Raw genomic sequence first — 19,469 nt, 5'->3', positions numbered from 1 at the left:
TTATTTTTCAAGTACTTGTACTCATATACCCTCTGGTTCGTCTTTCTCATCCCCTTCGACGCCTTATTGCCGGGCTTATGTCCGTTATTGCGCCGTGGCAGGCGTTGTTCCCGAGTTTTTTTATTCTGTAGACCTGCCGTCCAACGATGGCATCCAGCCTGCGTATCTATATACCCTTGATTTCAATTTTGGAAGAAAACAAAGTTTCTGTTATGCAAGCCATGTTTTTAGCAACTCGACGCTAGCATAGTTTAAGTATGTAATGAAGATGCATCATGGCGTCTACGAGCACCACCCCCCCGGTCAATCGAGGAGGGGTCGTGAACGCACTGCAATTCCAGCGCTCAGATCATGCACTTTGACACTCAAAATATTTGATTGGATACGTGAAAAATCGTTCCATAGAAGTGACTGAAAAACATGTCTTGGCTACTCCCTGCGCCCGCACAAAAGCTGTTGCGTCGCACACACAGTCAGTCTCATTACCAACGGCTGGCCACCCCCGCCCCCGCCACTACGGACCGTTAACGGCCCAGGCAACCGCGACCTAAATACGAAGGGACGCACACCACCACCAACCACCAACCACCAAACAACAACCAGTTACTCGACTCTTTCTTCTTCCTCTAAGCCGGCCAGGAACCTCGCATTCCCTTCTGCTATTACATCGCATTTGACCAAACAGGGGCCACCTTTTGTCAGGCGCGGTTAACTTTGCCTCAATACCCACTTGGTGCAGACGCCCATCGTGCAAGCGACCAACCACCCACCCTCACCTGCCCACCCGGAAACGAACCATGCCGCGCCAGACGCTGCGCATCCTCTGCTTCGGGGACTCCCTCACGCAGGGGTGGTTCTCCTCTGGCATGGGCGAGAACCCCTACTCGATGAAGCTGACGCAGCGCCTGTACGACGCCCTGCCTGAGGACACCAGGCTCGAGATGCGCACGAGCGGCGTGCCGGGCGACGTCGCCGCCTTTTCGCGCTTCCGGCAGCGCTTCGAGCAGCAGAGTGCGTCGTGTCCAAAAAGAGGCCTGCTGCGGCTATACGGTGACTTTGTGGACTTGAGGACCGTTTCGCTGACATGCAGTGCCGCAGTAACAGCGAGGCCTTTTGACTGGGTCATTACGCTCGGTGGTACCAAGTAAGCAACAAAACGTCGCCCCCATCCGCAGTGGTGGTGGTGATGATGGTGATGGCGCGGCTTTTTTTTTCCTTTTTCTTTTTGGTGTTGACAGATATTGTGAGGGCATTAGTGTGCTAACTTGTTGATGAGTGATATTGCCCTGGGGTGCCGCGTCGACGACACGTTCAAGTCGCTACAGAGCGTATGGCGACTCGCCCTCGCCCGCCGCTGCAACGTTCTCGCCCTCACCGTGCCCGACGCCAAGGGCAACTTTCCCGAGATCAACGCCAAGCGCGAGGATCTCAACACGCGCATCCTCACCTTCAAGGCCGAAAACTAGTACGTCGTCCCTCTCTCTCACAGTCACTCCCTCTGGCTTTTCCTCCCCTGCTCCTCTGCAACGCGCTGGGACACGGCAGTACTGACGACGCCGGGCAAAGCCACGCACTGGATCTGTACGCCAAGATCCCGTACAAGTCCCTCGACGACTCGCAGCGCCAAATGTACTGGGACGACGGCGTGCACCTCACCGAAGCGGGCTACGACTGGATGGCTGATCACATTGCCGACGCGCTCATTCCGCTCGTCATCGGCGACCAGTCCAAGCTGGAGGAGGAGGAAGATCACCCCAAAGATATCAGTAGAGGTTACGTAGTGGTGCGCAAGCAAGACTTGGACTAGTCTAGAGTGGATTTTTGTTTTCTTTTTTGTAAAGCCAGCTGTCTCTCTATTTTTTTTTATCATGCTCATACTTTTTCTTCTTCATTCTCATAATAAAAATCAATACAATATGCTGTATGTCCGTCAAAATTCTTCCCTTGTATAGGATAAAGTAACGGCAGGTAGCAAACCTGTATGCTATGCTGATGGCCCGAAAGAGAAAAAAAACACAGTTTATAAACGCCGTTGCCAAGTTTCAAAATGCGACTGACTGATTACACTGCCAAGTGCGTAGCAACAAAGTCCTATTCAAGTTAGTCCAAGCGAGACAAGAATGAAGACGCCGACCAGAGCTGCACGTACCGGAAACTCCTTCTGCAGCGAGTTGGTCACTTGTTCCACCTGCTGGGCCAGGCTCTCGACGTTGGCATCCCACTTGCGAATCTGCTTGCCGACCAATTCGCGGGCGTGGCCGCTGCCGTTCTCGCCCGAGGCCTCGCCGCCCTCGAACCAGACGATGCCGTCGAGCTGGTCCATGCGGCCGACGAGGCGGCCCTGCTCAATCATGCGGGCGGTGGTCTGCTCGGCCTTGTCGGGGTCGAGGCCGAGCAGGGCGCCGAGGGCGTCGAAGCGGATGTTGTCGTAGAGGCGGGAGGCGCCGAGCAGGTTGTGCTCGACGACGGCCTTTGCCAGGACGGTGGAGCCGTCCGAGGTGGTGGCGAGCTGGTGGGGCTGGAGGGCGCGGGCGAAGCTGGCGACCTCGTCCGGGGCGAGCAGGCGGTCGAGGAACATTTTTTCGAGCATGGCGAACTCGGGCAGCTGGGGCGCGCGGTCGTCCTTGTAGAGGCGGGCGAGGGCGCGGCTGCGGGTGGGCCCCGCGGGGGCGAGGATGGCGCACTTGATGGCCATGGCGAGCGTGTGCAGGCGCTCCTCCTCGGCGATGGCGGGGGCGAAGCTGATGTCGTGGTAGCGGCCGGCGGCGGCGAGGAAGTCGCGCTTGGCGTCCTGGATGCGGGCCTGGGAGAGCTTGAAGTGGAGGGCGAGGTCCGGGTCGTCGTCGGCGGAGACGGTGTGCATCATGTTCTTGAGCTTGTTGAGGTACGTCTCGGCGGCGGGCGAGTCGCCGACCTCGAGGTAGTTGCGGACGATGCGGATCCAGACGCGGGCGCGGTCCGCGTCGCCGACCTTGCGCTGGTGGGCGGCGCCGTCGAGCGGGATGGCGGCGAGGGCGCGCGCCGCCTCGGCAAAGTCGTCGTTGGCCTCGTGCGCGGCGGCCACGAGGGCGCCCAGGTCGGCGGCGGCGTCGGCAAACGACGACGGCTGCGCGGCCAGCCGCGACAGCGCGTGCCGCCCGACGGCGATGCACAGGTCCCCGTCCCGCAGCGCCTCGAGCGTGCCGACCAGGACGGCCAGCACCGCCCGCGTCGACACGACGCCCAGCGACTGCCCGAACAGCGAGTCGGTCACGGCCTCGAGGTCGTCGGCGGCGGTCGCGGGCGACGAGAGAGTCTTGATGTCGCCCAGGAGCGACTCGTACAGGGGCGCCTTGTCGGCGGCGCTGCTGCCCTCGGCGCGGGCAATGGCCTCGGCCACCTTGGGGCTGGGAGCCATCGCTGGTGGCGGTGTAGTGGTGGTGGTGGTAGTGTAGTGGTGTAGTGGTGGATGGCTTGGGTGAGTTGGATGAGATGGATGAGATGCGAGTGGAGAGGTACGGTTGGAGCTGGGAAGCTGAGCTGTGGTGGGGGCGGGGTCGGTCACTGCAGGAGGACAACGAAGCAGGCAGCGAACGGGGCGATCGGGTGACAATGTGTGACGTCGTAGAAGGACAAGAAGAAAACCGGCTAGGAGGAGGAGGAGGAGAAGAGACGGAAGAAGCCGCGCAAGGATCAATTCAGAGCCTACAGGCCATTTTCTATCGTCAAGTCTCGGCAGTTTACCTACCGACGACAATATCAAATGACTTGGATACGAAGAAACCAATTTAGAAATAATAAGAATAATGATAATAATACACAAGTTAGGTAATTAATCTTAATCCAAGATGACTACTTGAGTTATTTTTATTTCAACTACAAATTTGATAAAATGGAAATTGCCTAGTTGCCTTGATTGTCTCCAACTTGCCACGGATATTTTGAAAAAAGAAAAGAGTGGAGATGTCAGTGATATCTCATGTATGGGACAAGCCATGCCGGGAATTGGGAACCCAGAACTTGGGGATTGAGTGGACCAACCAAGCAGCCATCCAGGCAGGCGGCACTCGGTTTTGGTACCCGCCTGCCATGGTATCTGCAGGCGGGCGGGCGGCCAACGTCTCGGACGGTTCTGTGAGCGGAGCCGTGTGTCTGGAGCAGACGTGTCATCTCACCTGTGAGACGCTGCCGAGCTACTGGCTAGTACGGATACTGCTTCCCATGTCCATTACCCTCCAACCCTCGTCTGTCACGCCGCGTGCCTGTGTGTTGTGATTTACCGAACTCACAAAGAAACTCCACCATCCCTGTTAGACCCCAAGGAGTCTATCGAGTACTGAGTACTCACATGGCATTACATTACCCTAATTGACGTTGAATACGGAGTACCTAGAAACGGAATCTGGGCTGGCCCTCATTCCAATATCCTCCCACTTGCGACCCCTGGCAAGGTAGAAACTTGAGCGCTCATCGACAAACGATCTCGTAGCAGTCGCTGGTCTACTTGGTTGCGGGAAAGAAATGCCTGCAGGATAATACGCTTGCAAAGGTTACCGACGGATTGTGTGTTGCCCAATGAATTGCATGGTTTGGGTAAAAAATTTTTCCCACAGAGCTTTTCAGTAGCACTGGACGACATGTTAACCTCCAGAAAGGGAAAAGGCGGAAAAAAACACAAAAAACGCTCTCAGTGCACCTCTCAGTGCACGGGTAGGGTTTCGATAGAACAGGCGCGAGATTTTCGGGATCGCAGGGACACAGTCATTGCCAGCGAACCTCGAGTAATCCCGACAAGGAAACAAGGTTCCGGTTGTCACTGGTCAGGCTGCAACAGCTGCAAGATGGGTTGGGTGATGGCACGTGATGTATGGCAAGATGAATTGGGTGATGGCACGTGATGTATGGCAAGATGAATTGGGTGATGGCACGTGATGTATGCTCAGAGATTATAACGAGCAGATGCTGAAGGGGGGGGCGAATCCCGGTGGTGGTGAGCCCGGCCCCTGGTTGCCTTTTTGCGCGCCTTGAACCAAGACGACCGATAGTCGTTCTTTTACAGCCTCTTTCAGCTTGCCCCGTACCAGATCAGAGGCGCAACGAGGTGTGGCATGGGGAAGTTGCACCTGCATGAGGGTTTTTGGTAGGCAGGCTGCAGCCACCATCTCTATGTGCCGTCATTTGAAGTCATGGTCATTGCGTCTTTCGACAGTCGCTCCTTGGTAAAAATGTCTGCATCGGCGGTGTAATGGATCCTTTGCCGCAGTTATAATTCAGGACATGTCTTTTCCTTCTCTTGGACTGCTCCGAGTATATAATGGCCACCTCTCCTCCCTATTTTTGCATCAAATCGCTCTATTATCAAACTACAAGTCAAGAGCCCAATTGTTCTCGGATATCATTTCTTAGTTCTCAACCAATCAAGTTTGGTCTAAATCACATGGCTCCCAATTCCAATACTTCAGTTGTTGTCGACTGTGGGTGTACGGTCGAGTGAGTCCACCATCTCTTTTTTTTTTTCAAGATCCAAGACTGATTCTTGGTAAAAGATGTCTCGAAGATGACCGCGGCGTCGAAGAACACGATCAACTTCGTCACGCACGTCTTGGTCTCATGTTGGCAGCCGTGGACCCTGGTGTCGTTGTCCTCCAAGCCAAGCAATCTTATATAAACGACAACAACGACAACAACGACAACAACCAGGCCCATCAAGAGACTTTTGGAGCAAAACAAGATTCTGCCAAGGATACTGGGACTTTTGCTGCTGACTGTAAAAAGTAAAGCTATATCTGAGAGCAGGGCAGGCTACAGGCAACAGGGAAGAAAAAAGCATCAAGTAGTCACCATGAGATCTAGAAAGCGTGTGGTCCGAGCTTCGGAGCCGACCATCTTACAATGTAAATATTCTCGAACAAATAGTCTACAAGGGCAAGGCTTGCGCTGTCCAAGAAAACGACTCAATTCTCCGTGTTCTCCTACTCACATATGGCCACCAAATAGTTTACCCTCTCGATCGTGTAATTGTACCATGTGGATTACCGTCTGCTCTCATCTGTAATGTCTTGGATGCTATGATGTCCGCATTTTCGAGTGGCTTTTATTATAGTATCCACCTTGACCATAGCTAACAGTGTATCCGTATCCCGAACAGTCTTAAAAAGTGGGATAGCTTAGACCTTGGCAATGCTGTCGTCGTACCTATGCGAGGAAATAATACGACCTGCAGGGTAAAGCTAATGCACGCCGCCGCTCGTGGCTTTCCGACTGTAAAAATATCTCCCCTCTCCAACAACATGGTCTCACTCTCCAACACCATGGTCTCCCTCTCCAACACCATTGTCTCCCTCTCCAACAACATGGTCTCCCTCTCCCCATCGTTCTAGCAAGCGTGATCGGCAACAGCTGCATGAGGCTACAGACGTTCAGCGAGGCAGGCGGCCATCCCGCGGCCCAGTAAATCCCCACGAGCGCAACGAATCCCCACAGCGAATCCCTGCAGCGATTCCCCCCTAGCGCAGCGTATTGAACCAGCATCACGATAGCGACAACGATTCTCTCCCCGGCAAGGCGCTGGTTGCAAGTACATGTTTTCTTCAAATAGCAAATGGTATATATGTCCAGTACAGTTTCAACCCTGCGCCCCCACCTCCCAGTAATCTCTTTCAATCTACGGAGTAATCACTCGCAACTCCGCTCCCACCCAGTATTATAAACCACTAATAAATATACACAATGTTTCCCCATCTCCCTGGAACCCCTTCATACTAGTCTTCAATATCGTCATCGCTCAGTACCAGTTTTTGCGCCAGCATGCTCGTCACGGCACCTGATTTGATGCCTTGGCGCTTCTTTCGCGGGCTCGCTTCCTCGGACGGCCTGTCTGTAGCCCATGCCTCGCCCGTCGTTGCGCCTGCGTCATCGTCCACATCGTCGTCCTCATTGTTGGAGCTGGCTATGCCGCTAAACGAGACAATCTTTTCCAACTCGCGCATCCGTGGACCGTTTCTGCGGCCACGAGCAATCTGTGCGGTGTAGGGAAGCCTCTCGAGCAAAAGCTCTCGTCGAGCTGCGCTTCCCAGTGACAGTATGGGCGTGTCTCCATCGTCTTCTGCGCTGGGGTCCTTTGGCTTCGCTGATGGTGCCTGGCTGGATTGACTGAACGGTGTCGCGGATGCACTCAAGACGGGGGCGCGCCGGAATGCATTCGCGCCGGCTGTCATCTCTTTTGTCGCCACTTGAGCCTCGCCTTTAAGCAGACGCGACGACCACATGTCAACGAGACCGCCAATCTCCTCCTTGGCCCGCCAGAGCTTCAGACTCGCCGGATAAAACATCTTGAAGGCATCGCTGCTTCTAGCCATGCCGGTGGTCTTGCGCTTGACCGGATTCGGGAGCGAGAAGAGCATGCCGCGCACAGCCACCTCAAACATCATTTCATCCTGACGAAGCACATGACTGCCCGAATCTCGGCCGACGAAGCCACCTCGTCCGCCAAAAAAGACGTCTTGAGAAGGACACATTAGATCACTGAGCGATAGATGCTCAATACATTCGTTGACATAGTCCATTGGCGTGCAAAGGTCCATCGGACCAGTACTCTCACAGGACAGAATGTAGTTTTCATGTAGAGCCGCAATAAAGGTGTGCGTGTCTGTCCCCGTTTCTCCAATCAGAGTGTCGACCGAGATTTGTGACTTTTGTGGCCGCGAGTGATGAGATAGGTAGTTGGGTAGAATCTCTGCATCATCGCCGGATGCCTTTTCCTCTCGTTTATTGTATACGACTTTGCCAATGGCGTGAAATATACCCAGACTTGCTTCTCGCTGTGATATCAGCTCGAGACTGTCTTGCTCGCCCTGAGTCATGCTTATGCCGTCTTTGGTGCTCTTTTTCTGCTTTGTGAAGGCGACCTTGGCACCCCAATCAGCATCTTGGTCCCCTTTGAGGCACAGGAATTCGAGCGATGAAATTGCGCTGCGAACATCTCCAATTTCGCCCAGCCTCTTCAACACCATTGGTCCCGGTGTTCGCCGCCGGCCGGATTTTCTCGCCTCTTTGAGAACAACTAGCTCAAGTGCCTTGGCTAGTAGTGAAGGGGCAATGGCGTTGAACTCAATCACGCCGACGCCCGGATGGCTCAGGATCTCGGGCCCCAGCAGGCGATGCGCAGTCAGACTATCGGCAGATGCTGATGTTGTCGTCAGAAGCGTTTCCGAAATGACCAGAATGACTGGCTTGACGGGCTCTCGCAGACCATGTTGCGAAAACATGGATTGTGACGGCACATGACTCGATAAAAACTGTAGCAACGCTCCTCTAAAGGACGACAAAGTGGAAGAAGATCTAGAAAACGTGTTTGGGAATTCCTCGATGAGCATGATCCGCTTGTCGGTATCCATGTTTGCGTTGCTGGCAATAGGATGCGTAGGTGAGGGGCTGTCGAGGTCTAGAGCGCCAAACTTGCCTCCACGGCCAAGAAATTCCTGAAACTGGGCAGACGATGACACAAACCCAGTACCTGCATGGCCTACAGGGTTCCTCCACTCCAGAAGCTCATAGCCCAACTCCTTGGCCAGTAGGCGGACCGTCGTGGTCTTGCCAGAGCCCGCCGCACCCTTTAGTATGAGGAGACGTTGCCGCAGCTTACCGCTGACCACTTCTCCCAGCCATTTTCTGACATCGGACACCTTTTTCTTGTGTACTGCGAGCTCGTCGAGATTGCGTGGGCCGAATCGCTCCGACCAGGGCCGGAGGTCGTCTTCGTCTGCATGGGTCGGCCGCGGCGGCTTTAGGAATCGTTGACTGGAAGTCGCCGTATCCAGCGACAGGTTTTGTCCCGATCCCCGTTGTCGTTTTCGCGCATGCTGACCGACCAGGCTCGAAGAGCTCGCCTTGAGGTCAGAAATCTCGTCCTCTTCCGAGATGGGATCGCTGGTGATGTCGTCGAGGGGCGAGGCTCGCTTTTCGCCGCCGGCGGACGGGGCTTTGGACGCGCGCTGTGCTTGCTTCGAGAAGAGCAGCTTCAAATCACCACTCTTGCCCTTTTCGTCGCCGCCCCGACTCGCATCACGGGTCTTGCGGGGGCTTGGGCCGGCACCGTTTTTCGACAGCGAGTTCTTCCTAGGGCTGGCGCCGTTCCTCGAAGCGATGCCGCGGCCTTTGCTCGGGCTCGGAGACGTGGTTGCTATGCGGGATTTCGTGGGGGAGCTCGGAGAAGACAGCAGGAAGTTGGTCAGGGTGTTGGGGCGCGTCTGTTGGGGCTCGTCGTTGTAGTCGGCGTCGTCATCGTGATCGTCGGCCGAATCAACCGTGTTCCGCCGGCGGCGCTTCGCGGGCGGAGCCATTACCGTGACGTGTGCATCGGCAGGGTGTGCTGGCGACTCAGCATGGTTCAATGGCAGTTTGTGCCTGTGTTGGGGTTGTAGGGTATTGGAGGTGATAAGTTTGGTGTCGGGCACGCTGGTCGATGGCTGAGCTGTATCAGGCCCACACAAACAGGCGTTCAGCTCCGCCAGATGAACTCGCCGCTATGCAGTATAGTCATACACAGTGTGAGAGTATATACTTTTCCGATTATGCAAAATAAATTAATTACGTCGAATTAAGTGATCAGATGTCATTTTGACCACTCCGTGAAATTATCTACAAATGTAAGAGCGGACCGTAGGTACAGCTCGTCCGCGTCACCCCACGTTGACGCCGCTTCCTTCATAGCTCGAACGGCTGCGAGAAGTTAGTGTTGTGTCGTTGAAGCCTTTTGATCGACATACCTTGGATGTAACTGGCATCTGACAAATGGGGACCATTGATCGCCTTGTCGACAACATGCTTCCAGGTCCGTCCGTTTGCATTTTTCTCGATATTGGCTGGATTCGGCTCGAGCCGCCCGGTGAACAGGCACACGGCAATAGCCAGGAGCCACCATTGCCGCAGAAGGGATACGTGATATTCAGCGGGAATGTACGGCAGAAGGATGCGTATCGAATTGCTAGCAGTTAAGAGTTGGGCAGCCAGAAAGCTGAAAGACTTGGTTCCAGACGAAGCAAACAGAGCAACTGCAATCTGTTGCAGGTCTTGAAACTGGTTTGTCGCATCGACGATCTGCCAGGCATTCCAATATTCCAATATCAGGTCCTCGTGCTCGGAAAAGAGCAATTCGAGATTGTCGTGCTTATTTTGCGTCACAACATCTTGCAGCTTTTCATCCTTTGCGAGCCTCGAGATGAGCCCTTGGAGGGACAGGGACGGTAGCAGTGAGGGTTTGGTATACTGGGGCTCATCGAGGTACTTGTGCAAGTCATTGTAGTAGACGCAAGTGAGACTCAGCGCTTCCATAGCGAGGGCCCTGCTATTAATCTCATAGGCCAGCGCTAGATGGTTGAGGGGATGTCCAACTAAAACTGGGTTAGAAGCAGCCCTGGTGTATTTGAAGAAGAGAATAGTACTGACATGCCCCGATGAGACAGTTGATGAGTGGCTCATCACCTTCCGTCAGGACGTGCTTCATCTCTTGATTCCAGTCATAGGCAAATTTAAAGGCAAGCTTATCCTCGAAAAAGTCGACAAAAGCGCGCTGGTAATTGCGGTCGCCCAAAAAGTCCCTCCAGTCCTCGTCTATGACCTCAGCAGGGGACGGCGTCCATGGGTCCAGGTGCTTGATCTGTTCATTGTAGATGGTGTCAAGGTGAGTCTCGTTGGCCCCGAGAATGTAGGCCGTGCTCAAATTGTGAGAATTCGTATTGTTGAGCTGCAGATCCTGATAGACCACGGCGTAGTTGACATGGTTAGCCTTGAGTAGATGCTTGAGCGCACGACCTCGGCGGTCGTGGTCTGCTTCGATGTCTTGGACAGGCAGCGCCTCAACGGCAACGGTCGTTGCGGCGGTGGCTTTGGGCCTAGACTTGGACGCCGAACTCGACACGAAGGATAGCATGCTAGCCATAGTTGCAGACGATCTTGAGCTTGCGGACGATGATGATATTATACGATGAGGGTAATAGGATTAATTGTAGGCCTCATTCAGAGCTAAATGACGGGAAGCTGGCTGTTGGGACAATGTGGGGGCGGGCGAAAGCTGCTGCGTTTTTTTTTTAGTGGAATAATGTGCCCCAACGGGTGCTGAGTGCTGCTGGAAATTTGGCTCGAGTGTTGTGGAAGCGCTATAACCTCCGTTTACAGGTGCTGTGACCAGTCTTGTCTATAGGGTAACGTCATTTCACATGCCTCAATTCCCACAGCCACGAGAGAGCCTCGCCTCGCCTCCCTCAACATTTCTGCTCCTTCGATCTGTCATGGCTGCCGCCGAGACACGGCCCAACAATGGCATCCTCATCTATGCCGAGCTGCTCACAAATATCAGACAGATCACCGTCAAGGTATCTCTGTCTACGCCTGCCGACCATACTACCATAGCTGAAATCTTCGACAACGGACGCATATTTCGCGTCGGCCACCACGGCGTCTCAGGCCAAGTCGCACTGCCCGCCGCCGCCCCCTTGTCAGGCGCGCTCCCGGTCTCTCATCAAGGGGCCCTTGATCTCACCTGGAGGATCCCTTTGAAGTCCTTCTGTGTCCCAGAGAGGCAGTTTCTTGCTGAGAACCAGCCGCTGCCATGGTCAGCATCAGATATTGTGCCTGCATCCCCAGTCTCGTGTCGAGCATGCGGCGAGACTTTCATAGCAAAAGAAGCAATCAAAGCCTGGAAAGACTTGCCTAGCGAGAATTGGGCTGAAATGATGGAATTCTGGCATTGTCATAAACCTGTGGATCACGACAAGCCTGAAGACGGCGGCCTGCAACATCGTGGTTATGGCGCAGCCAGCGCCATCACTGCCCAGCCTGGTGTGGGATTTGTCGACATAACCTCATTTCTATTTGCCGAGTCAGATTGCAACTCCATTCAAGTACGTAGTCTTCACTCCTTTACCCGATGGGGAAATAGAAGGTGGCCAAGTCAGGGCAGCTGCCCCTCAGTGTCATGGTCATCGATACAATTCCCCTATATCAATTCATTGCTCTTTCAGACTTATGCAGCGGCTTTGCGGAGCACCCTCCTCGTGGATGGGTCCTGCGAGACGCTTCTGACTGGGCAGTCTCTTTTGCACCAGACCTTTCAGAGTTGCGGATTGTTTGGGCCATTTCCGGAGATACATCTTCAAGTGTTCTTGACCTTACAACGTTCCACAAGCTAACGGCTACAGTTTTCTTTGCCAAAGGAGTCTGAGAAGTTTGAGAGTAGCGAAAGCGCAATCAAAGCTACGGAAGAGGAAAAGTTCCTCAACGTAAGTTGCTGCAATTGCGCCGCCGACGTTGGCACGTTTAGTGTTTTCGCATCTACAATTGCTTTCTTCAAATGGCAAATATCATGCGAGGTCTTGTCGCCACAAAAGGCTCCTTCAAGTTCTGACTGTCTTGTTGCAACGCTTCTATCTACCATCGCTCGATCCGGATCCTCGAAATCCGTTGTCATGCCTCGAAACATGTCCTCGGCAGACAAAGCTTCGCGCCACTTACAACTTTGGGTCCTCAACAACAATGTCGTTTTCACCAGCAATCAGAGTAAGACTCCCACATCAGCTGTCAAAGTGCTATTTAAAGAAGTTGGAGAGAAAGAGGCTCTAGACCTGGTAGAATCCTTGTCAAATGATGTCCAGGATATTAACTTCCCAGCACCGGCGATACAGGTAGCCTGCGAGACCCTGGCATCTAGCAAATATATCCTGCCTTCTACTGAGCGATCTTTCCAGGATTGGCAAGTTGGCCTGCTCGAAAGATGGGTACCTCAGCCAGCCTAAGGCGAAGCAAGTTTTGCCATTTACATTATTTAATGAATCGGAGCTTCGACCACTGATTGGCCGTCTTTGTTTACAAGAAATCATAATAGACATGCCGTGAAAACTTGTGCAGATTCTATTCTGCTGCAGGAGTGCAGAGGAGCGAATTGTGGCTTACGCACTGAGAACGATCTAACGCATCAAAGCTTCATGGGCTTGTGTCAATGAGAGAAACACGAGATGGAACGAATCCACAACCGCCATATTATAGTCTCTCCAATCAGGGAGAACCTACGATGGTGGCAAGTATACTCTGCCCCTTCTGTCACATATTTCTCGAACAGAATCGAGCGCAATGCAAGTGCGCCCAGCCCACACCGAAATGCGTCTTCGATCATGGCTTACTGCGTGCATGAGCATCGCAAAACAACTCTTATCGGAGAACCCGACGAATTCGGCGTCTTTGCATTAGCTTCTCTCCTATAGCACAGAGTACCCATCCATATGTTCGCCCTCAGCTGTAGTGTCCAAACTCTGGCTTGCAACGGCCCGGATACCCGCGCACTCGAAATAAATAATGGCTTTGCTTACTACTGTGCTTATCGCGTAAAATGCAACTACGGAGATGGAATCGAAAGCGCTGATGAAGGTCAGACTTGAGAGGACAAGAGTTCCATACAGAAGCTTTACAAGGTTAGCCAAAGTGTCACTGATCGACTTTTTGACGAAAAATGAGACTCAACTTCGAAAAGACTCACGTGAATCGGCACACCAGCGTACAATGCTGCTATCACAACAGAAAAGAATGGTGCAGGACCGGCCGTCCGGCTCTCCACTGGCAGCTTCTCGGCCAATGCGGAAGGTATGGTTTCATTCTTAAACCACGTTCTCAGTCTGCTTGCCCACTCGGCCGTCATGCGGTGCCAGTCCTGTACGTCTGCCACCGGCTTTGCTCGTCTGGTGCCCTCGGCTCGTTGCACGTTCAAGCGTTGCGCAATCCAGCCGCCCAGATGCAGAAGCACTACCGTCCCGTGCCATAGCGCTGGGAGGAACACCGTGATTGGCGAGAACGAGCACACGGTCCATAGACACAATTGATATGTGCGATACACGCTGTTGGCCACTGCTGCTAATGCCAGCATGTACTGGGTCGCCGACAGGAGGCTACCGGCGTAGTTTCTGGGACCACCGCCGCCGAGTATCCTACCGGCTGTGTAGGGAAAGCTACCGCGGTCTTGCCTCGAGAGGGGTCTCGACAAGGCCTCGATGTTGCCAGAGTAGCTGGTTGCCTTGGAAAAAACCGTGGCCGGCGAAGCTATACTGAGCAGCAGGGCGAGGGCGGGTCGGCGCAGGCTAACCAGGGCGGTATCCGCAGGCGTAGGGCTAACCATTTGCAAAATTGATGGAGCAAGACCAAGAACGACGGCTGCAGCACTTAGTTCGGCCTGTTGGTCTCAGCTTGTCAACATTTTCGTTTATTTTTCCATCTGGTATTTCACGCGAACCGAGGGAGAGATGTACCAACCTTGCGAAACTCGGGAAACTGCTCCAACAAGCAGTCAAAGACCGCATAGCTGACGTGACTGTTGTCAAAACTGGCGTTTCGATAGTTGGTGATGTTTTCTCTACAGTCATTTTCTAGATAGTCTTTCAGCATACTATCCCAAGCCGGGAAAAATTGCTTGTATAGAGCTGTTGAATGTGTTGCCTGGACCGCCAGGGCTGGCACGGCACAGAGGCCGATTAGGAGAGATGCGAGCCGCTTCATGAAGATTATCTATGGACAAACTTTCAAGACAACAGAGAGCCGAAGCCTGTTGCAGAGGGCGGTATGCAATTATAATATAGTCATGGTTGTGATTAGTTATGCTCGACTCCGCTGCCGACGGTCCCTTGCCGTGATCAACAGCAACTAGGACCGCCACGGAAAGCTCGTCAGCAGAGGGCTGGTGCAGGAAGAATCATTTCCAATTACAGAGCTCTTCACACCCACTACAGCTCCGATTCCCTGCGACGATTGCCAGCCAGCTTCAGCTGAGCCCCAGGCTTCGAAGCCACAGACAAGGGGCCCCGGGCCAGCCCGCTGACACCGTGCGCCACTGGCCACTTGCCCCATGTAGGAATTGCCGAAGTATTTGAAATACTTTCACGCAGCCATGATGAAAGACTCTAGATAGGATGAGAAGAACAAACACATTGGATTGATAATGCTCCGGTATCCGGTGAGACCTCAGTTTTTATGCGGAGTACGCAATCATTTAAACACTCTTGCGAGAACTGGCGGCGATAAGGTCCAGTTACCTCACAAGCGCCTTGATTGTCTACTGAGTAAAATGTCGAAAGTCTCGGTCAATCGAAAAGAAAAAGTAATGTACAAAGAAAGTTGAAACGCCGTCCATCTCGTCCTTGTGTGAATGACAGCCGTTACGCTTCAAACCCACTGCGCTCGGTAGTGGCTACATAATCACCATGGTGAGAAGCAGGAAGCCGGCAGCCGCTATTTTTATCCTTTTTGCGCATGGAGACCACAATAGGTAGTCAATGACAGGGAAGGGCCAGTAGCGCGAAACTCCCATAGTACTGCCCACTTCGATCTAAAAAAATCGGTTGCTGAATGCAAGCCAAGTCAAAGTGATGGTCCATGAAAATGTTAACAAAGCTAGCAGTAGGGTAGCGGCCGCCTTGTGACAATGCGAACCGCGAGATGCTGAGCTAATCCCTGCACCACACTGTGGGGCTGCTGCTGCCTGGCTCTATCTCCGGCCCTTGGAGTTTAGGTTTGAAACATCATCTGAGAATGCAAATGAGTTGCGGTTGACATCTGTATATTAAATAGCTGTCATGAACTCTCATAATTGTCTTTCTGAATGACAACGTCATGTTCGATGGCGGATCGATACTGGTACCGGCACCATGTCGCCTCGTTCGCCCCATTATATTCCTGTTGGATGTATTGGTGTTCCCCGATCTGAAGTTGACATAGAGGAGTCGCTTTGGCAGATCGAAAACGCTACCTGGAAGTCCTTTGTACGTCCAGAGGGAGAAGGCACCGGTCAAATCCCTGACGATGCTTCACGAAGCAGGGTCCCGGCCCCAAGACTGCAGATAGCATTGCTCAACGCCGCGGCCGTGAAGCCATGCGCGCAGCTGTTCTATGCCAACTGGGCGCGGCTCGAATACAACATATTGCCCGGCCTCGCTAGCATCGTTACACTAAGAGTCTACCTGCTTGCTGATGACGTTCTCAGAGGCTCTGTCAGTCGGATCCAAGGCAGTCTCTTCAAAGCCCGCAGTCGCATTCTCGAGGCAGTGGACTGTTCTGCTCAAGCTTGGTTGGGAATTGAGGCGCCTCATCTGTTCCAAAACAACCCTTTCGTGACCAAATCTCTTGAAGAGACTGAGACGTCTCTACTGGAGCTGTTCAACAGCATTCCTTCGCCTGCACCAGACCCCTCTGCCATTATTGACCCGTTTCTCAACAAGGTTGCGGCAAACGTGTTACAAGGCAATATCCCCGGCCTCAAATCGGAATTGCTCCCATATCAAAAACGATCAGCGGCACTTATGGTGCAGAAAGAGCTGTATCCCGGGCAGGTGCTTGATCCACGACTGTTGCATCTCTACGATCGCGATGGCTGTTCTTGGTACTTGGACCCCATTGCCGGAAGCATCTTTCGGGACGCGAAATACTACGATGGCGTCTCCGGCGGCATTCTGGCCGAAGAAATGGGAACGGGTAAAACAATCATCTGCCTTGCACTTCTATTGGCCACGAGGGATTTCCCCGCCGAAGCGCCGGAGTTTTACTGGTCGGCGGCGGCGCCGGTGCGCAAGTCAGTAGGGTCCCTCATGGACATGGCAGCCGCGTGTGCGACTCGAAGCTCTCAACCTTGGACCAACTATTACGGACACACCAAAAAGACGGACTATGATGGAACTGCAATTGCGAAAGCGATTCAACGGAACCCCGGCTCATACCTTCTCCCTGGTGCTGAACCCAGAAGATGCGGGCGAATCGGAAGCAATTACGTGGCCGTGCCGAAGAGGGTCTATCTCTCCAGCACCAGCCTGGTCGTCGTGCCTAACAACCTGCTTTCACAATGGAGGCAAGAAATCAGCAAACATACAGAAGACCTCGAAGTCCTGGTGCTGGCCAAGAACGATTTCATTCCAGACGTTGAAACACTACTAGGGTACGACGTGCTTTTGTTCTCCCAGTCACGCTTTGAGAAGATTGCCAAGAATGAAACCATATCCGAGACACCACTCGCTGCTATACACTTCAAACGTTGCATAGTAGATGAAGGCCATATTCTGGGTAATTCAAGAATAAACTCAAAAAGTTTCTTGCTACGCGGTCTCGATGCGCTTCATTTCACTTCACGGTGGATTGTGACTGGAACACCATCGCGTGGCTTGTATGGGGCTAGCAATCAAGCATCTGATGACGGCACTGAAACTCCTGTGAGCGGATCTCCCAGCCAGAAGAACGACCATTCACAGGTAAATCAGTCGTCGAAGGAACTGGAACGAAAGGATCTTGAACGTCTGGGCTCTATCGCGGCGCTATACCTCAAAGCACGCCCATGGGCCAATTCGGCTTTGGAGGTTGAAGACACCTTGGCAAAGTGGACAAAACATCTCGTCCCGCCCAAGAACGGGCCCGGGCGGGCCGGACGCTGGGATTGCTTAAAGTCGACAGTCAATTCCCTCATTGTACGCCACCAACTGCACGAAGTGCTTGACCAGCTGCCACCTGTAGACGAGAAAATTGTTCTTCTTGAAGGGTCATACCAAGATATGCTGTCAATCAACGTTTTTGCTATGATGATCATTTTCAACTCGGTCCAGTCGCAACGAACTGACATGGACTACTTTTTCCACATTAAACAGCGAAAGAGTCTGCTGCAGATTGTTCACAATTTGAAGCAGTCAAGTTTCTTTGGCGGATCTTTCTTCAGTGTTCAGGAAATTGAAAAGTCTGTAGAGACTGCCGAAGAGTTTTTGGAAAAGAAGAAAGTTGAGACTAGTGTCGAAGACGAGGCACTTCTCAGGACGGCCATTGACTTTGGGCGTCTGGTGCTCAAAAGTAAACTCCGCAGCCTGAGCAACCAATTCCATGAAATGCCAATCTGCGTTGCTGAATTTCCCGGAGCGGCTGGCAAATACTGGTCTTTAGATGGGGAAGAACACTTTTCGATCTGCACATCTGCCAGCATGATAATCGCGCTTCAAAAATTGCTGTACAAGGCTGCCGGTAACGCTGAGGAGCTGAATTCCCTGCTGAATGGCGGCTTGATCCAAGAAGGCATACAGGAGAGAGAACGAGCGCAAGAGGAAGCAGCATCTACCGGAGCAACCAAAAAGAAGAGCCAAAAATCGGAAACGTTGGCCGGCAACACAAAGCTGGGTGACGACAGCCCGAAGAAGACTCGGTCTCACGGGATCAATGGTGTTGACCCGGCCCCAGTGCTCACTGATGAGACACTATCTGCCGCTTTGGCCAAGACGAAACTTGTGTCGACTGTTTCCGCAAAGCTTTCATATTTGATTGATGGCATCGTCAAGCACCAGGACGAGGAAAAGATTATCATCTTCTACGAAAACGAGAATGTTGCTTGGTATCTGGCTAGCATATTAGATGTACTACAGATTCAACATCTCATCTATGCTAGAGGGCTGGGAGTCGAAAGAAGGGCGCAGTACGTCAACACGTTTCACCACAATGAGACGTTCAGGGTACTTTTGATGGATTTATCACAGGCTGCTTTTGGACTGGACATGCGCGCTGCATCACGAGTGTACTTTATCAATCCTGTTCTGAACCCGCAAGTGGAGAGCCAAGCGATTGCTCGAGTACGACGCATCAGCCAGCACAGGGGCGTTTCGGTCGAGACGCTGGTGCTCAAGGACAGCATCGACGAAGTCATCCTGGATCGCAAGGAACACATGACCCAGGCAGAGCATGGAAAGGCGAAATCGATTCTAGATGTGACTTCAATCAACAATTGGATCAGAAATGCCAAGATTGTACCGGTCGGGGAAGCTGGCGATAGCCATGCTGCGCAGATGGTGCCGCTGGCGACACCTCTTCGCGTGTTTGGAAAAGGATTCGGCCGGTTGGCCGGCCCTGATGATGGACTGATCAAGGAGGAAACACTGGCAACGAAAGCAGCGCTACCACGCCGAGCTGCGACGCCGCAACAACTCGGCCACAAGCGTGTACGGGAAGAAGTCGACAAGCAAGTGGGCTTCCAGACGGCTGGCAATGGTGAAGAGACTGTGGTATCGCGACCAGCACGGCGTGTACGATTTACGAGCGAGTCGGATTAGAATTGAGGGACCATAAGGGAGAATTTGCTTCATTTTCTCGAAGAAATGTATGAACTTATATAATACATGACAGTACTTCAGCACGGCGTGTGCGATTCACGAGCGACTCGGACTAGAATTGAGGGACCATAAGGGAGAAATTGCTTCATTATCTCGAAGAATTGCATGAAGTTATATAATGCATGACAGCGCTTTAGATGAGAAAATTGAGCGCTTTCTCGTGAGGGGTCGTGATGCAGACACCTGCCCACCAATTGGACTCGCCGTGCGGTTTGGCTGGCTACGAGCATCCCAACTTTCAATAGCCCACATAATTTCCGTTATATTTTCGCAGAACCGAGACAGCGGGTAGATGGTGCAGCTCTTATCTGCAGGCGGCCCACCGCT

At 53.0% G+C, this 19,469-nt stretch overlaps 8 protein-coding genes across 8 annotated transcripts; 4 read left to right on the top strand and 4 right to left on the bottom strand.

The window, feature by feature from the left end:
- Nucleotides 1-797: 797 nt before the first annotated feature.
- V2A60_007807 (SGNH/GDSL hydrolase family protein) lies at nt 798-1,466 on the top strand (the record flags this gene model as incomplete). Its single annotated transcript, XM_083259089.1, has 3 exons — nt 798-1,011; nt 1,099-1,144; nt 1,277-1,466. 3 exons carry the CDS (start codon nt 798-800, stop codon nt 1,464-1,466), a joined length of 450 nt encoding a protein of 149 aa, XP_083115215.1.
- A 161-nt stretch (nt 1,467-1,627) lies between these two features.
- V2A60_007806 (uncharacterized protein) lies at nt 1,628-1,807 on the top strand (the record flags this gene model as incomplete). The annotated part of the gene is made up of 1 exon (XM_083259088.1): nt 1,628-1,807. One exon carries the CDS (start codon nt 1,628-1,630, stop codon nt 1,805-1,807), a length of 180 nt encoding a protein of 59 aa, XP_083115214.1.
- A 254-nt stretch (nt 1,808-2,061) lies between these two features.
- On the bottom strand, nt 2,062-3,397 carry V2A60_007805 (Tim17/Tim22/Tim23/Pmp24 family-domain-containing protein; the record flags this gene model as incomplete). Its single annotated transcript, XM_083259087.1, has 2 exons — nt 2,062-2,091; nt 2,150-3,397. The coding sequence occupies 2 exons, from the start codon at nt 3,395-3,397 to the stop codon at nt 2,062-2,064; spliced, it is 1,278 nt and encodes a 425-aa protein (XP_083115213.1).
- Nucleotides 3,398-6,740: 3,343 nt separating this feature from the next.
- V2A60_007804 (Rad17 cell cycle checkpoint protein-domain-containing protein) lies at nt 6,741-9,320 on the bottom strand (the record flags this gene model as incomplete). The annotated part of the gene is made up of 1 exon (XM_083259086.1): nt 6,741-9,320. One exon carries the CDS (start codon nt 9,318-9,320, stop codon nt 6,741-6,743), a length of 2,580 nt encoding a protein of 859 aa, XP_083115212.1.
- Nucleotides 9,321-9,592: 272 nt separating this feature from the next.
- Nucleotides 9,593-10,918, bottom strand: V2A60_007803 (questin oxidase family protein; the record flags this gene model as incomplete). The annotated part of the gene is made up of 3 exons (XM_083259085.1): nt 9,593-9,699; nt 9,747-10,370; nt 10,426-10,918. 3 exons carry the CDS (start codon nt 10,916-10,918, stop codon nt 9,593-9,595), a joined length of 1,224 nt encoding a protein of 407 aa, XP_083115211.1.
- A 349-nt stretch (nt 10,919-11,267) lies between these two features.
- V2A60_007802 (HECT-like ubiquitin-conjugating enzyme-binding-domain-containing protein) lies at nt 11,268-12,770 on the top strand (the record flags this gene model as incomplete). Its single annotated transcript, XM_083259084.1, has 2 exons — nt 11,268-11,879; nt 12,177-12,770. 2 exons carry the CDS (start codon nt 11,268-11,270, stop codon nt 12,768-12,770), a joined length of 1,206 nt encoding a protein of 401 aa, XP_083115210.1.
- Nucleotides 12,771-13,229: 459 nt separating this feature from the next.
- On the bottom strand, nt 13,230-14,406 carry V2A60_007801 (uncharacterized protein; the record flags this gene model as incomplete). Its single annotated transcript, XM_083259083.1, has 3 exons — nt 13,230-13,433; nt 13,508-14,194; nt 14,275-14,406. 3 exons carry the CDS (start codon nt 14,404-14,406, stop codon nt 13,230-13,232), a joined length of 1,023 nt encoding a protein of 340 aa, XP_083115209.1.
- A 1,256-nt stretch (nt 14,407-15,662) lies between these two features.
- On the top strand, nt 15,663-19,082 carry V2A60_007800 (P-loop containing nucleoside triphosphate hydrolase protein; the record flags this gene model as incomplete). The annotated part of the gene is made up of 1 exon (XM_083259082.1): nt 15,663-19,082. One exon carries the CDS (start codon nt 15,663-15,665, stop codon nt 19,080-19,082), a length of 3,420 nt encoding a protein of 1,139 aa, XP_083115208.1.
- Between the last annotated feature and the right edge of the window lie 387 nt (nt 19,083-19,469).

Source organism: Cordyceps javanica, chromosome 5 (assembly GCF_051103115.1).
Source record: "Cordyceps javanica chromosome 5, complete sequence".
Taxonomy (NCBI): Eukaryota; Fungi; Ascomycota; class Sordariomycetes; order Hypocreales; family Cordycipitaceae; genus Cordyceps; species Cordyceps javanica.
Note: the sequence above shows the minus strand (reverse complement) of the source record. Positions and strands in the feature narration are given on the sequence as shown.